Source organism: Electrona antarctica (assembly GCF_951216825.1).
Source record: "Electrona antarctica genome assembly, chromosome: 9".
NCBI classification, from domain to species: Eukaryota; Metazoa; Chordata; class Actinopteri; order Myctophiformes; family Myctophidae; genus Electrona; species Electrona antarctica.
In genome coordinates, this window is record NC_136790.1 from 39,436,061 (window position 1) to 39,453,560 (window position 17,500).

Sequence of the window (17,500 nt, forward strand, 5' to 3'; positions counted from 1 at the left end):
CATGGGAGGTTAATTCAATGGTTAATTCAATAGACAGAGAACATCCACCAACAGACAATGCCAAATTGATACCACGTCGTACGACGGTGTCCTCTGCCGAAAATAGCTGACATACAAGCTCACAACACGTCGCATCGTGTCATGTTGTGAGCTTTTAGATTTGATATATATTTTAGATAGATATCTTCGGCACGGGACACTGTTGTACAACTAAGTATGAATCGGGCTTAAGAAGCCAAACTGAAGCTTTACAGAAAAAGCCAACGACCAACAATCCTGAGCAAGCTCAAAATTATTATACATAAATGATTATATTAATTCTTAAAAAAGATGAAGAAAGTTATGTTGAGTAGGGTAGCTTTTCATAGAGTAGCTAACATTCTGAAGTGGAGGCCTTCCAGTGGTGTAAAGTAACTATGTACATTTACTCAAATACTGTACTTAAAACAGATATTTCACAATAAAAGGGTTTTAACTCTAAGCTCTAAACGTCTGTGAACGCCCTGACCTTTTTTAAGTTGCTCGATTCAGTGTTTAGATATTTGATATTGATTTTATCAGACACACCCCAATCCTTTACAAACCCATTTTAACTTCAAACTCTGTCCTTGTTCTTGTGACTCATACTTCCCTTTTAAAATGTATGCCTATGGAGATAAATATTCTGTGACTCCTTGAAAGGTAAGAGAAAATGAAAAATTCCAAATACATTTTGATAAAATTGATACCAATACCGATGCCAATGCTTTTGTACTTTTACAAGTATTTCTACATTTCAGTGTTGATACTTTTACTTAAGTAAAATATGTGAGTACCTTTTCCACCACTGGGGGCCTCTACTAAGCACTAAGCACGCTCAGGACACAAATCAAGTTCAATCATTCATGACACAAAGAGAGATTCACATGGATACTTTGAAACTGCATTAGAAATGGCCAGTACTTGGCTTCATTGTAAGGCTTCAGTTCCATGATGGCAGGCAGAAAAAGCAGTACTTACGTTCACTTCAGTGATAGCAATATCGACGACGCTACCAACAACAATTAAGGCATCAAACGTGTTCCAAGCATCAGGGAAATAGTGCTGTTAAACGCATAATACAACATGTACGGGGAGAGATGATAATGAGGTAGGTGTGAGGTAGAGAGGGGTTGAAGAAACAAGCAGGAAAGAAAGAAATACAAATTGGATGTACAGTATGAAAGGATTGTTGAAATGGCGGGGTCAGGAGAGGAGAAGAGAGAGAGAGAAACAGATCAGATATTAAAAGCTACAATCCGTAACAAAATTATGGATCGCAGCTTTAAGATGTTAGTGATCAGAGAAAAGGCAAGATACTTCAGGCCTCCAGAGAATCGAGTCCTGCCACGGAAAAGCTGTTCCGCGGTCAGAGGGACCTCCAGATGACGGAGAGAGGACAGGGGTAGAGAATGACTGGTCGGAGGTGGTCTTACTTACATCAATCTCACTGAGGACAATGTCTACTATGCTGCCCATCACAACCATGGCGTCAAACACGTTCCAGGCGTCACCGAAATACCCCTGAATGAGTTTAGAGGTGTAGGCAGGGCGGTTTTCAGATACATTCATAACATAATTAACAAATTAAGCGCTCAAATCTGCGGCACACGACACACGAAGTGTTAATCACTGCATTATACAATTGCTGTTCATGTGGCAGTCACTTGCCGATACTAGTAGCCAGTGTAAAAGCCCACAACGCGCCACTAGGCCTGTCACAAATATTAGATAATCGTCATAACCGTCATAAACATTTCCATGTAAAAAATATTCATATATTTTCAAAGAAATAAAAAAATAGTGTTCATTGCAGATATTTCAGCAATGAATGCTTATTTTTAAGCATAAAGTAATTGAAAACGTGTTATTTGTCATATCTGCCCCATGCAACTTTTGTTTACGAAGGCTAAAACCAATTCATTATGGCCTGGGCGGCTGGCGTAGCCGTCTGAGCACCTAGGCTGATAATCCAGCCTGACAAGCGGGTTCGACTTCCGATCACGACGACCTTTTGCTGCATGTCAGCAAAGGTCAGCAAAACTGCATGTCAGTCTACTGTATAAAAAGCCCCAAAAATATCTTTAAAATAAATTTTGATTCATAATGTTCCAATAATGTTCAACGACATTATTTGAGTGACAGTTAATCGTAAAGGAACATAGAGTATCATAATCATGACAGCCCTACGCACCACACTGTGACACATTGCAAACTTGTAGACCGCTAATTTACGGTACGTGACACCGGTGCACAGCACTAGTATATATGAAGCATAAGTAAGCACCACTGCACAACACACTGCGGTTTCTTACGCTATCTCTGTCCTTCTTTGGAACACAGATCTGTTTTCCGGGCAGTAGAGTCGAGGCAAAATATGCGAGGGGGAAAAGATCCAGTCATTCACAATCCTGTCCTCTCCGATTTTATATATTATAAATATAACATTAATATAATAATGTTTTATAATTTATATACTGTATATAAACAAGGATTTGCGTGTGTATATGTATTTGCAGATGCTTCACATACTGCTGCGTGTATGTGTGCTTTAGTGTGTTTTGTTTTTGTATCTGTTATCTGCCTATGTGCCTACAGTATGTGCTGCTTGCCCCTAGGCCATAGGTATGTGCAGTACAGTATGTGTATGAATATGGTACATGTGGTATGTACATGTCATGCATATCTGCTGTCGGGCAGTATCTCTACATTTCGACTTTGCATGTTTTTCATACTACAGTGTCACACAAAAGTATCACAACGTTGTGACTAGAGGTAATAGATTTGGTATTTCTGATTATAATTTTTTAAGTGAAAGTGGATTTTTTTAATAAATATTTAAGCAATGAAATGAGCTTGTGACTAAATAATAACTACATTGGATAAGTTGTTTTGGACAAACTGTACCACCTGACAGTATGGTATACGCAGTATGAATATGATGTGTAGTCAGTTGGGTGAAGGTGCAGCCTACCCTGGGTTTGAAAGCAATGAGCTTCAGAACCATTTCCACAGTGAAAACAGTAGTGAAGACCATGTTGAGAATGTCCATCACATAGTTGAAAAGTGCAGACTGGCCGTAATGCTGCAGTGAAGACAGAGGGAAAAGCAAACGGAGCATGATTTGTAACTGTGAATATGAAGTCATAGGATATCAGGATTGCGAAAGATTAACATAAAAGTGACAAGGAATTGGGCTTAAAGGACCACTTCACCACTTTTCAACTTCTCTTCCTATAATTGGTCCTAACTAATGTTCATGATAAAATACCATACTTTTTTTCTACTCAGTCTGTGTCTCATAGGAAGGCTGTGGGCAGTTCAGAAACCCGTCCACCAGTGACATCATTGATGGTGAATCCAAGCTAATAGAAATGGCAGGATTTCTTTTCCTGAAAAGTTGCAATGCAAAAGTTGAAGCCATCGTTCTCACGATAATACAAATCTAAATATATTTTAAAACAAATCTTGTTTAAAAAAATTCTGCCTAATGATGATGTCACTGGTGGACGGGTGTCCGAACTGCCCAAAGCCCTCCTATGAGACACAGACCGAGTAGGAAAAAATGGTGGTGTTTTATCATGAACATTAGTGAGGACCAATTATATGAAGAGATGTTGAAAAGTGGTGAAGTGGTCCTTTAAGAGTGAACCTACACTCTGGTGCAATTTAACGTTTTTGTCGTGTTCACACTGGCAGATGCAAAGCTACAATCTATCATTAATTTTCAATGGAAGCCAGCGAAAATAAAGATGCAAAGCGAACCCCGACGTTTGTAGCTGCTATAAAATCTACAAAGCTAAATACGTTGAGCTGGATTCAACTGCAGCTACGAACATGTTTAATAATTTCCACTCAACATTGCTCTCCATACAATACCTGCTTGTAATGGGGGGGGAAACTCCTTATTCTTGTAATTGGGGGAAACTCCTTATTCTTGTAATGGGGGAAACTCCTTATTTTTGTCCGCTAATTCCATGTTCTTTTTAACCCCAGGCTTTATTTTCCTTTATATATTTTCTCACTTGTTGGACACACACTGATGACGTCAACGAGCATTTTCATCAACACTTCAACAGAGACGGAGTGACAAATCAGATTTGTTTTGTAGCTTTGCATCTCTTGTAGCTGCCAGTGTGAACGCAGCATCAGAGTTCATGTACAGTAACACCCCGAATATTTGGCACACAGAGGCTTCTTACCTGGACAGCCAAGCAGAGTGTGTTGAGCATGATGAGAACGAACATGATATACTCGAACGGCGTGGAGTTCACCACATACCAGAACTTGAACTGGTATGGGTTCTTAGGGATGTACCTTCTCAATGGACGGGCTTTGAGAGCGTATTCTACACACTGGCGCTGCATAGAAATACACAACAACAATTAGTAAGACTTGTGTGTTTTGTTAAGCACTAGTAACATGATAGGAAATGTCTATATTACACAGTTACTAATTGATATGAATTTGCCATTTTCAACACTAGTGCAATGCCCGTTCGTTCAGGGGAATGTTTAATGGTTGGAATGCATGGCCGTTCGTATCAGGCTGATTCTGGAAAAACTCGACTTTACACCAGCCAAGTGTAAGTCATTCAGCCGAGGCCGGTTTGGAGAATGGCTCATCCGATCAACTTCACACTCAACCCGGTACTCCTATGGGTCCTCACTCAGTACATCCGCCAAGTAAGTGCAAAGCCGATTGGTTGACTGTTCTCTAGATATGCGAAGGACATTACTGGAATGTATAGTATAGATAGATAACAGCTATGTTAAGAATAGAATATTTATCACACACGCACGCACGCACGCACGCGCACACGCACGCACGCACGCACGCACGCACGCATGCACGCACGCACGCACAGTCACATGCACGCACACACGACGAAGTAGAGCATTCATCTACAAAAAACCCATGCAAAATGAAAATATGGAGATGAAGTGATTTCTGCCCGACAGCAACGATATATACTGTATATACAGTATATATATATATATTTACACAATATAAAACTAACACCACCGCGTACACTCATAACCACACACTTCACAATGCTGACCTGGTTCTTGTCAAGTTCACAGTTCTTGTACTCTTTCTCTCCCTGTTCCTGAAATGTGACGATCACAAAACCTACGAAGATGTTCATCATGAAGAAGGCGATGATGATGATGTAGATGATGAAGAAGATGGAGATCTCTATGCGGTAGTTGTAGATGGGACCCACGTTCTCCCTGTTGGAGTCGATGGCCTTGTACAGCAACCTGACGGAGAGGAGAGGTGTTGGTTTCATTCTATACTGATGATTAACAAAAAGCAAAACACACAATTATCTGAGCCAAAGCTACAATCTGGGCCTTATTTTAATTGATAAAATGTTACTTTAATCAATCGGTATGGTAGAGCATGCAATATAACAGTGGTTAGAGGTGGTCATCCGACTCATCCCTACAATTCAATAGAGAATTTTTTAATCAGGCTAGGACACCTACTGATTGACAATGTCAATAAAGTAATTGAAGCAGACAGCCATAGATTGCTGTAGATCCTTGGTAGTCATCTTGGCTGTAGTTCGGACATTAATTGTTGCAATTACGGTTACCTCTCTCTCTCCATCAGGATGGAGAGACAACGGACATAAAACGTACTTCTGAGAGTGAGATTACATTCTGACATGTAGAAAACGTATCATATAATTAATCTTAGGCAATATCGAAAATGAAATATTGTGATCCTGCGAAAATATTGCCAGGTTTACTCACTGGATCCCAAAGGAGGAAGGGGGTGAATTATAATTATATATTTTATCAAACAAAAGTAAATAGCAATATCAAGGAAGTATGGCAATACTACATTTTATGGAAGATTGTGCCAAGCTTACTCATAATGTGTATGTCAAAGCATGCAGAGCAAGGAGTGTTGTCTTACGCAGGCCACCCTTCAAAGGTGGACACAGTGAATAGAGCCATCATGGCCATGAGCACGTTGTCAAAGTTGAACTCGCTGTTGTGCCAGTGTCTTTTATGAAGGGAAGGGTGGTTGACATCTCCGTCCTTATACAAAATGAAGGTGCCCCTGAGAGGAAATGACACATGGTAGGGGTCAAAGCTTGGTCTTAAAGCACGCTCTCGTGCTTAATTTATACTTGCACCAGTGTCATGCGCCATCAGCCATGTATAGTCGATCAACAAGCTCACGTGTCGGATTGCCACAATGCGAACTTGTTGCTAGGCAATGTTTGGCACACAACACCGGCACGCAACCAAATATAAATTTGTCTCGAGGATAAATTGATTTATCATCCTTGATACAAACAAGTAAAATATTGCGACACTGAGATGATGATATAAGGAACACTAACTTGCACTCGTCAGGGGTGGACTTGGCTTCATCTGTGCAGCGATAAAACTTTCCCTGTGGAACGAGACGATAACGATAACATGTCACTAATCAATCCACGTTAAATGTGTAGCACTTATTGTCTTCAGCCTCAATGTCATGATGACGGCACTAACCTTGAAGAGCTGGACTCCGATACAGGCAAACATAAACTGTAGAAGCGTGGTGACAATCATGATATTACCGATGGTTCTGATGGCCACAAACACACACTGGACCACATGCTGTAACATAAATAAATAAATAAAAAAACATTAGAAACTAGAAAAAGTGCCCCTCGGGGCACAGGTCTCCACCAGGGCAGATCAGGTTGTGGCCGCCTGGTGGCGCTATAATAGGCCAATGTGAAAAGGGTGACATTTGCTTAACAGGCCGTTCTGGAAAATTTGGGGCAGAGTTTAATCGTTGGCATCCAAGGAGTGTGTGTGCAAAGTTTGGCACGCACGCACGCACGCACGCACGCACGCACGCACGCACGCACGCACACACACACACGGACAGACGGAGTGCAAAACATACTCTCTCCCCATGCCTTCGGCCTGGTGGAGACAATGAATGTAAATGCGTAGATAGCATTGATATTGCTAAACAGAGTCGGTGATATTACATATTTTGCTGTAAATGAGGGAACGGCGATGGCGTGTGATAAGACAGTACCTTTAGGCCTTTGGCTCGGTTGATAGCCCTCAACGGTCGAAGAACTCTAAGAACTCTCAGAATCTTTACCACAGAGATGGCAGAGGACCTGAATGACAGCAAAAGCGAGTGTAGTATAGTGTCAGGTACAGTAATGTGGTAAGAAGAGAGAACGATAGACAGGGAGAGGGAGACACAGGGCTACTCACTGGATCCCAAAGGAGACCAGGGACACTCCCACTACCAGCAGGTCCAGCAGGTTGAAGTAATTCCTGCAAAAGGCTCCTTTATGGAGGAAAGCTCCATATGTTGTCATCTGAGGAGAAGACAGAGGGAGTCAAAGGGGCGAATGATGACATTTACTAGTGTACATACAAACACACATGCACACACAGTCATATACACAACACCGGACACACACAAACACACATGTGTACTATACTCTCTCACGCACGCACACACGCACGCACGCGCACACACACATGCACACGCACACGCACACACACACACACACACACACACACACACACACACACACACACACACACACACTTCTTAAGACACACTATAACACACATTTCCACAACCTTAATGTAGAGCACTCGTTTCAGGGTGGTGAGCTCAGAACACTAAAACGGGGAGTTAATAAAGCTATGGTCACCACCCCGCGGCCCATGGCTACATGAAGTCATTCATTTCACAATCCACTATGGGGTCATGGCAATAAAGCATGCAGTTTGTTGCCACGCCGAGCAGGGATCGTTATGACCTGCCCGTTCGCTTTAGTGATTGTAAAGAAGAACGCCTTTACTGTCACATTCATGTGGGCCGCTCTTAAAGTATATTCCTTTAAGTTCTTTAATAGTTCAGAGTAGGGGAAAACAGCTCCTTATCAAAGGCAGAGAGAAGAAAAATCAGCCAAAATAACTCTTGCTTAAATGATAAAAGTAAAGGATTTGTTTTCTGAGTGCATGTAAATGTAGAGCCCAGCAGAACAGTGCTAACTATGAGCACTGGTAATCACAATCAGAGGTTTCAACCCATACAGTACTGTACTGTATGTGGGCTTACAGTATAAGTAGCACTGCATTTCTATGCACTCAGTCAGGGATAGCAGACTGAACTATGCTCAATGGGAACATGGTTGATTTTGCCCCCTCTTTTATGGCTTATCTGAATAGCAGTCAGTCAGTATGAAAGGCAATGGAGGAGGTTTTGACTGAAGAAGAATCTTTTTTTTTTTTTTTTTTTGTGCCTTCACGTTTACGTTGCCAGAAATGTTCTCCAAATTCGACTTCAGTCAATGCCATTATAATGTCCTGTTAAGATTTGTTTCACGGCACAAAGAGTTGCATATATTATTTTTGGTTTATTTAACATCGCCAGGCCGGCCAATCGATTAGCAGCTAATCTCCGGCACCACTGTACCTATCACTAAGCTTTTACAAATCGGCCTGTTCGCTCTGTGTAGCCAAGCGGGCCTGACGGAGAGCTGCACTCAGAGAAACGCAATTTTGTCTAGGTTATCTTTTCTTTATATTTTATACATAATATATTATAATATATATATTGTGTCTTCAAAATTCAAAACCATTTCAGCGTCAATGGCCTAAATGTGGTGAATGGGTGTGGATTTATGCCGATGTGTCCTTCCCCCAGCGAGAGCTCATCGATTAGTGCGCGCAGTAAATTGAACAACTCTTGTGTTTGCGTGAATGTGTGCAAAGTAGTTGCACATCCAATGTTAGTCAGTTTTAAAAGAGGTGCCATGAAGTCAAAGTAAAGAGAAAGGAAACAAACAAGCCAGGTTGAACTAGCGGCAGGTGACACACAAGGAGAGAACGCAGCAAGGCACTCGTTGTCATTTCATGGGGTTACCTTCAATATGATCTCAAATGTAAACATACTAGTGAAGACATAATCTGCATAGCCTAGGACCTGAAAGGCAACCAGACGTGTGCAATGTTACTGCGGGTGGTAGTTAGTCACAGCACGGACAGGGGACACAGGGCATTTACCTTCAAAACGATCTCAACAGTAAAGATAGCCGTGAAAGCATAGTCAAAGTAACCAAGTATCTGCAAGAAGCAACATACATGTTTAAAAAGAGACAGCACATCATGCATCAAAACAAGCTGAATTGAGATTTTATAATACGTATTCTAGATTAACCACTTAAACCCTGTTCAGCAATTTTCCAATCTATGCTGATCTACAAACTGTCAGTTTGTCATCTATTTTGGAAAATATTTTAAATGTTTTGAAAATGTTTGCCTATAATAACATGCTGAAAATAGGGACACCAGGGTTAGAAGTGGTTAAGCCCAATTTATACAGTACTTCATACCAATTAGTCTGTTCAAGTTCTAAATCATTAATTTAGAGCTTGGAAGAGTACATACAGTATATATATGCCACAGAAATTCAAACATCAAACATTATTGTTACTGTCGGGAGGAAACCTCATAAGGTTTTTCATTTTTTTTAGCATAAATCAGTGCTATTGAACACCCTTGGCCTTTACGTCTGTGTGTTGTTTAGAAAATATTGAACCAATGGAAAGTAGTAAAACGGGCTTTGGACAAAACTCCATTGGACCCTCAAAATGTCTGCTAAAGCAACTAACTCCACCACCTCTCCCCCCTCTCATGGAAGTAATTGACAATATATAAAGTTACAACACCAACTTTGATGAGGCTGTATTGCTTTGTTTTAAAAAATATAAGGTTGTCTTTATTTCCTGAAAAATGTATATTTTTCATTTCCTAAAAAATGAACATTTTGGAGTTATGAGGTTTCCTCCCGACAGCAGAGATATGGAACAACCTCTTAATGATGACTAATAATGATTAATTGCTCTTATTCTCTTAATAATAATTATTATAAGAATGCTCATAACATTCATATAATGCAGGCTTATAAAACAGGCGGTCAGAAAAAAGGGTTAATGGGTTATCATCATAATAACACACAATAAGAACTGTATGGTGTAAAAATCGAATTCACTCAAATTCACAATACTCAAGTTATGTTCACTTGATTGAAGTAATGTCATGAATTAATTTCTTGTATAAGTTAACGCGAAGTTGGGCATACTTACAATGTTGCGCGCTGAGAAGTTTCGTATTGGATCCTCAGCAGCCAGGGAGGCGGAGCTGAGCATGATGAACACGAGGATGAGGTTGGTGAATATGTGATGGTTAATGAGCTTGTGGCAGCCCACTCGGATCCTGGGGGACAAAGCAAACATGCATCTTACTTGATATACGTCAGAATAATGCATTGTGTAAGGCAGGGGTTCTCAACCCGTGGGTCGCGACCCCTCGGGGGGGGGGTCGCCAAATTATTTTAGGGGGTCCCCAAATTATTTTCAAAAAAAAAAAAAAAGATTTTTCTTTTTAAATTTTTTTTCACGATTTTTCAAAAATAGCAGACCTACAAGCTCGTAGCGCGCCACTCGGTGGCGCGCTATGAGCTTGTAGATCTGCTATTTTTCAATAGCTAAATTATAACAATGCTTAAAACACCAAAAGGGGTTCCCGCCCAAAATGGTTTAAGGTTATTGTAGCAGTCAATTTATATTGGGGGTCGGGAGGGGGCGGGGCGGGGCGGGGGTCCCGAGACATTGCCAAAGCATTTCCGGGGGTCCCCGGCCAAAAACGTTGAGAACCCCTGGTGTAAGGCACTGTTTCCCAAACAGTGGGTTGGGACCCATTTGTGAACCACTGGTGTAAGGAACGACGTACACGCATGGTGTATGTGAACATTTATTGCGACTGTAGGTCGCATTTACTATGAAAACATGCATCTCCTGTCCTTTAGTCACCCACGCCATATATGGTCACGCCTCATGACATCACGCCTCCATATATGGTCATGCCTCGTGACATCAGGTCTCCATATATGGTCGCGCCACGTGACATCACGCCTCCATATATGGTCACGCCTCGTGACACATCACGCCACCATATATGACCATCTCCATATATGGAGATCATGACACTGACCTCATCTAACCCTGGATAACCATACATGGAGAAGACTAGATCATCACCTAGATCTGCATATATGGAGCCGGCCAGCAACTCTACATCTGACCTCAAACCCTTAGATCCCCATATATGGAGCTGACATTCCATATGTTGATCCTTTCCCCACCCGCCCTTCCTGTTCTGACATTCCATATGATGATCTGACCTCATCAAACCCTGTACACTCAAGACACACTCCATATATGGCCAGTACAGAATTCATTCCATACAGTATGTTGATCTGACACCATGCCAAAGCGCCAGTGCTCGCCCAGCAGTCTGCCGTCTGCTGACACCCAATATGACTGTGAACAAAACACATAAATGATGTGAACTTCACCCTTTGTTTATGACTGTGTGACTTACGGGTTTGTATTACTGAAGATGAAGAAGGAACTTCCCTCCGGTATGGGAGTGATCTTTTCCTTCTTCACCAGTTCAGAGATGGCTGGCCGCGGACCCGAAGGGACCTCCGGGTCCTCTTCCTCTGGTAGGCTTTCATCGACTTCCTCCTCTTCCTCCTTATATCGACAGAAGCACAAATGTGAAAATGGCCTAACGTTGGCGTGTCAATAAGACAATGAAATAAAAAATAGCATGTTGTTTAGGCAGATGCCTGTTTTGATAACCTAGTGTCCCATTGTAGTTTCTTTCATGGACTACATTGTTCTTTTTAAGTTTGCACTTAGTAGCTTCGGTAAATTGTATATTGTAAATAATTTCATGAAACTATGTTTTTACCTTCGGGTCTTCTATTTCTTCATCATCCTTTTTGTCCGGTTCCGCGGGTGCGTTGAGAGACTCAGCATCTGCCAAGTTGTCCACAGCGATAGCCAAGAAGACATTCAGAAGGATATCTATGCAAAGTGCTCAGTAAAGGACAACAGATTCATTGAGGGACTGAAAAAAGCATTCAATGATAATACATCCATTAAATGCACCGTAAGCAGACCACATTGTAAGATTGCAGAAAATGCAATAACCCAAAAACAACAAATCACATAGCACAGTATTGAAAGCTTGGCGACTTCTGCCAGGAGTGTAAGCGGCTTTACAGACAGGATACAGTTTCCACAGATGAAGAGGATGACGAAGTAAATACACACGATCATCCCTGAGGAGGAGGGACCACCGTACGCCATGATTCCATCATACATGACCATGTTCCAGTCCTCTCCTGTCAGGATCTGAGGGCAAAGCACAACAGCCAGACGCAATGCAACTGTCATCACCTTTAGAAAGGGCGGGTTATTTGTTGTATCGATCTAAATGCTGTGCTATTTTAGCCATTTTTTTATGAAAAGATTTGACCCCCCAAAAAGTAAATGAAAGACTTGTTAAGTATTCTTAAAATAATCTAGCCTACAAAATAGGGTCATCGGGTTGAATGTTTAACTGAGACAGATCGTACCACACAATATACAGTTTCTTCAGACTTAATGAACAATACCCCCCCAACCCGAGAGACTTGGCAGAAGCCACCACTGCATCATACTATACTGACTGTAAACATACACACCTGAAACACAGTGAGCATGGCCTGAGGAAAATTGTCGAAGGTGCTCCTCTTTGTCATGGTCTCATCAAAGTTGAACTTGCCACCGAACACCTGCATGCCTAGCAGGGAGAAGATGATGATGAAGAGCAAGAGCAGCAGCAGCAGGGAAGCGATGGACTTCATGGAGTTGAGCAGAGACGCCACCAGATTACTCAACGATTGCCAGTGACTAAAAACGAAGAGACAGAGCACACAGAGGGAGAGAAGTGTTTTATTTTTTTTTTAATGTCTTTTTATTGAGGCTCTGAGATTTCACAACTGTTCAATCACAATTCAATGTATATAGAACCACATTTTTCTTTTTTCAACATAACATAGGAAAACAACAAGAACCACAATACGGACATTACAATGCACAGACAAAAAACAAACAAACACAAAAAAAAAGACAAAACGAGTACACCACAGTCTTGACATGATTACATTACAGGTCACCAGAGTCTTTGTTATTCACTACCGTTCAATAAGGTACATTGAAGCACAGTCTAGAAGGGTCCACTGTATCTAAGACTGGTTCCCATACCTTTGTGAACCCTTCCATGTTATCACGGAGGAGATAAGTCGGGAGAGAAGTGTTTAACACACCGCATGTACACACACACACACACACACACACACACACACACACACACACACACACACACACACACACACACACACATACACACACACACACACACACACACACACAAAGCATAATGTTTGGGCTTACCGTGTGACCTTGAAGATCCTCAGCAGGCGGACACAGCGGAACACTGAGATGCCGAGGGGTGACATGATCTCCAGTTCCACCAGGATGGTCTCGGTGATGCCACCGCTCACCACAAAGGTGTCGAAGCGGTTGAACAGTGCCACAAAGTAGGCCGACAGCCCCAGACTGTACATCTTGATCAACATCTCAACTGTGAAACAGCCCAGCAGCACCTTGTTGGCCACATCTGCAAACATATATGATCATTATGTGAGTTCAGTCAGACAACTCTTAGAGTGAATTTAGAATATATATTTATTGAGCATAATTGAGCATAGATATATGAAGCATAGATTGGCGTCAGGGCTCTATCCCTATTCATTCCCTGTAACATTAACATTTTAGTTAAATTATAAGCCAAGTAGAATTACAGGGAATGAATAAGACCCCCATACAGGGGGATCTAGAAACAGAGCCTGTATACAGGTGGATGCTGGGGAGGTGGTGGGATTTGCAAAAACTTCATGAGCAGCAGGTTAGCCGCAAGCGAGGCAAGGAGACAGCAGCAGCAGCAGACGACCGCACAGCAGGAGAGAAGCCAGGAATGAGCAGGTAGGCTGGCATATAGGTTTAAATAACCGCTAAATAGCCGATCAGGTAAAGAGTGCATGAGACTAGTAACCTGATCAGGTAGGCGCACTCACAAGTTGCCTGCCTGAACTAGCTCCGCAGGCTTCGCATCATAAAGACCATTCGCTGGTCCATGAGCTGCACCATGAAAGATTACTCGGAGAATGCAACTGCCTGTGTGCAGACTATTCTATTTATTATTATTATTATTATTATTATTATTATTATTATTATTATTATTAAATGTATTATTATTATTATTATTATTATTATTATTATTATTACATGTATTATTATTATTATTATCATTATGACTTTTGAAAAACACATTTTTTTATATTACTCCTCCAGATTCTGTCCAAAAATCACGCAAATCGTTACACACTATCTCTCTCTCTATGTGTTCAAGCCGGATCTATCCGATATTTCAGATCCTAATTGGCTAACATTGGCTTTCAAAGTTTGCAGGATTGGCCCGTTTTGAACAAAAAGACTCAAATCATGAACGCAGCATGCAATTTACATAAAAACTTTCACAGACTTTCCTACTAGGCTGAGGAATATATCCCACCATTTTCACATTGGCCTGTTATAGCGCCACCAACAGGTGGATTTTTGCAAAACACATATTTGGAACAAAATGCCTCAAATCATGAACACAGCGTGCAATTTACGTGAAATCTTTCACAGACTTTCCTACTAGGCTGAGGAATATATCCCACCCTTTTCACATTGGCCTGTTATAGCGCCACCAACAGGTGGATTTTTGCAAAACACATTTTTGGAACAAAATGCCTCAAATCAATCAATTGCCATCCAAGGCAAGAAGAAATTGCACCCTTTTCACATTGGCCTATTATAGCGACACCAGGAGGCCACAACCTGACCTGCCCTGGTGGAGACCTGTGCCCTGATGCCCTACTTCATGCCGATGACAATTCCGTGCAAAAGTACAGTAGCACAAAAAGCAGATCTATAGATATTTAACAAGCTGCAAAGTGCTAACAAGCGCTTGAGACTAACTAATAGCTATATTGGATCCGCTGAAACATACACTATGTCCCCTTCTCCATCTCTTGAAAGGGAACAGTTTTTGACATACTGTACGAGGCTTCCACACGACAATGATATACTGATAAGGGGTTTGATACGTACAGCATGCATTTGCAGTGCAGAGGTCTGCCTCCATCCAATACATACCCTGCACTTGTGTCAGCCACATAGGCTGATTGTAGTGTTCCGATGAGATGGTGAGTGTGTTCAGAAACACCAGGACGATGACCAGCCAATAGAAAGCCATCGATTTGACTGCCAACCGGCACTTCCTGCGCATGAACCTGTTACAGTGACGCCAGCGCCGACTGCAGGAAAAGGCGGAGTCAGTACAAAGAGCAAGACTGTGTCAACACGAGTAGTGGCTCTCTCTGTGCCAGGGCTGCTCGCTTCACACAAAAATGTGTGACTCGAGTTTAACAGAAGCTTTTGGCCTTGTTAAAAACAACATCTAATTCAAATGAACAAATACAACACGCCAGTGTCTTGATTATGGCAAAATCAATACTACTGTTATCTGTACTGTAAGTTAACTAACATGAATGCAGTGGAATGAGGGGGGAAGGGCCGATAGGGAAATGCGTCAATATCCTTTTTTGCAAGTCACACAGTACAGTAAATGAGCTCAAAAACACTGCGTAAGGCTATAGGCTCTAAAAATATCTTGTGGTACATGCTGACTTTTTAAGGGCTTTTGATTTATCACCCGCAGTAAAGTCTCATTAAAGTTTCTCCGGGGAACAGGACACAGAGAAAGCCAAGCACGTGTATTTTAGAAATAAGAGACTATATCACCTCATGCAGACACAGACCTTACAATAACAGCTGCATGCATTGCATTGGACAGAGACATTTAGGTACGAGAATAGCACATATACTGACCTGAACTTTGACTTTGATATTTTTTGACTGAAAGAATTAAGAATTGGTCAAAGCTTATACAGTGCAGGATGTAGGCAGAAATTAAGACAGTAGACAGTAAGAAAAAGATAAAGATAAAGACATTTATGACAATATGAACAGTTGTTAAGACAGTAGCAATAGAGAGCAGATGTACAGTACATGAGTGGTATAGGTGTTTGACCATTAAAGTGGAACTGTCCAGATATTTAATATAAAACAAATCGTTTTATAATGAGGAGGACGTGACGATCCACCTGACCCAGCATTTCCCAAAGCGCTCTGTGTGCCGAGACCTCACACTGGAGTACTGCCAGCAGCCTACGTGGTACTCATTACAGCACATCGCTCTACGTCAGCCGGTGGCCTGCGTTAGAAATCATCAAGCTCCATGCTCGACACATAGGTAGCAAACTGGGAAGTGTTGTTTTCTGATTAACCACTTAAATCCCATATCGTTGAGCAGAGTCTCTTAATGTCTTTTCTGTTATAGCTTATTCGGCTCAAGATTTACCCCACAATACGGTTGCTGGGGTTTAAATGGTTAACATGTCCTCCTCACAGTAGGGCATAGCAGTAGTGGCCATTCATTTTTCCCATAGAGATTTCCAAAAAGATCAATTATTTTAAGGCTAGAATCAAGCCATCATGACCATAAAACATTTGAATGTGAATATTTTTGGAAATCTCTATGGGAAAAACGATCAGGCTTTGGATCGGTGGAACCACAAAATGTCCGCCACTGCTATGCCCTATATAGAAACGATAGAATTTCCATTGAATATTGAGAGAGTTCTCTTTAACTGGCCAACAGAAGAAAGTGTGTCTGGTTTTACAACAGCACAGGGTGTGTGCTGCGTGAAACCCCTGTGTTCATTGAAACCTGTGGCATCGCTTATATTACCAAGGTGGTGGTTGTGTTCAGTGGTGTAAAGTAGCTAAGTACATTTACTCAAGTACTGTACTTGAGTACAATTTTGAGGTATTTGTACTTTACTTGAGTATTTCCTATTTTCAATCATTTTACATCTACTCGACTACATCTCAGATCAAAATATTGTAGTTTTACTCCACTACATTTATTTGAAAACTTTAGTTACTTTTGAGATTTTGAGTATTATTACAATATACATTAACCAGCCCTATAGACATTTCGGCCATTTGACAATAGCCGATCACAATGTGTCGTGATGCGACACATTGTGAGCTTGATTTTTACACATTTTAAAACTTGAAATGAGACATTTTGGTACATTAAGTACATTTAGTCAATATGTCAATATGCCAGTACTTTTACTCAAGTACATTTTTAACTTTTACTTGTAACATTAGTATTTCTATATTGCAGTATTGACACTTTTACTTAAGTAAAACGTGTGAGTACTTTTTCCACCACTGGTTGTATTGCTAAGGGAGGTGTGAGTGGTTGAATTCGAGATGACAGAGTCTTCTCACAGCATAAGCTTAATTTATACTTCACTGCACGATGGTGATGCTCAGTGAACTGCTGCATCGAGGCAGATTAAACGCTTGGACATTTTCAAACAAGCGACACCATCGTGCAACAAAGCATAAATTAGACGT

At 41.3% G+C, this 17,500-nt stretch overlaps 1 protein-coding gene across 1 annotated transcript in view; it reads right to left on the reverse strand.

Annotated features, from left to right (window-relative positions):
• The window catches only part of cacna1da (calcium channel, voltage-dependent, L type, alpha 1D subunit, a), a gene marked incomplete at both ends in the record, with an annotated part of 72,438 nt that overhangs the window by 20,907 nt on the left and 34,031 nt on the right, over nt 1-17,500 (reverse strand). The window contains 19 exons of the mRNA XM_079511415.1: nt 1,000-1,083; nt 2,993-3,103; nt 4,221-4,379; nt 5,081-5,282; nt 5,947-6,093; nt 6,380-6,432; nt 6,534-6,641; nt 7,075-7,162; nt 7,263-7,369; nt 8,932-8,991; nt 9,072-9,131; nt 10,154-10,283; nt 11,451-11,605; nt 11,826-11,941; nt 12,151-12,271; nt 12,604-12,811; nt 13,355-13,580; nt 15,164-15,324; nt 15,899-15,925. Coding sequence (XP_079367541.1) covers nt 1,000-1,083; nt 2,993-3,103; nt 4,221-4,379; nt 5,081-5,282; nt 5,947-6,093; nt 6,380-6,432; nt 6,534-6,641; nt 7,075-7,162; nt 7,263-7,369; nt 8,932-8,991; nt 9,072-9,131; nt 10,154-10,283; nt 11,451-11,605; nt 11,826-11,941; nt 12,151-12,271; nt 12,604-12,811; nt 13,355-13,580; nt 15,164-15,324; nt 15,899-15,925 — 2,323 coding nt within the window. The remainder of the gene's footprint in view (nt 1-999; nt 1,084-2,992; nt 3,104-4,220; nt 4,380-5,080; nt 5,283-5,946; nt 6,094-6,379; nt 6,433-6,533; nt 6,642-7,074; nt 7,163-7,262; nt 7,370-8,931; nt 8,992-9,071; nt 9,132-10,153; nt 10,284-11,450; nt 11,606-11,825; nt 11,942-12,150; nt 12,272-12,603; nt 12,812-13,354; nt 13,581-15,163; nt 15,325-15,898; nt 15,926-17,500) is intronic.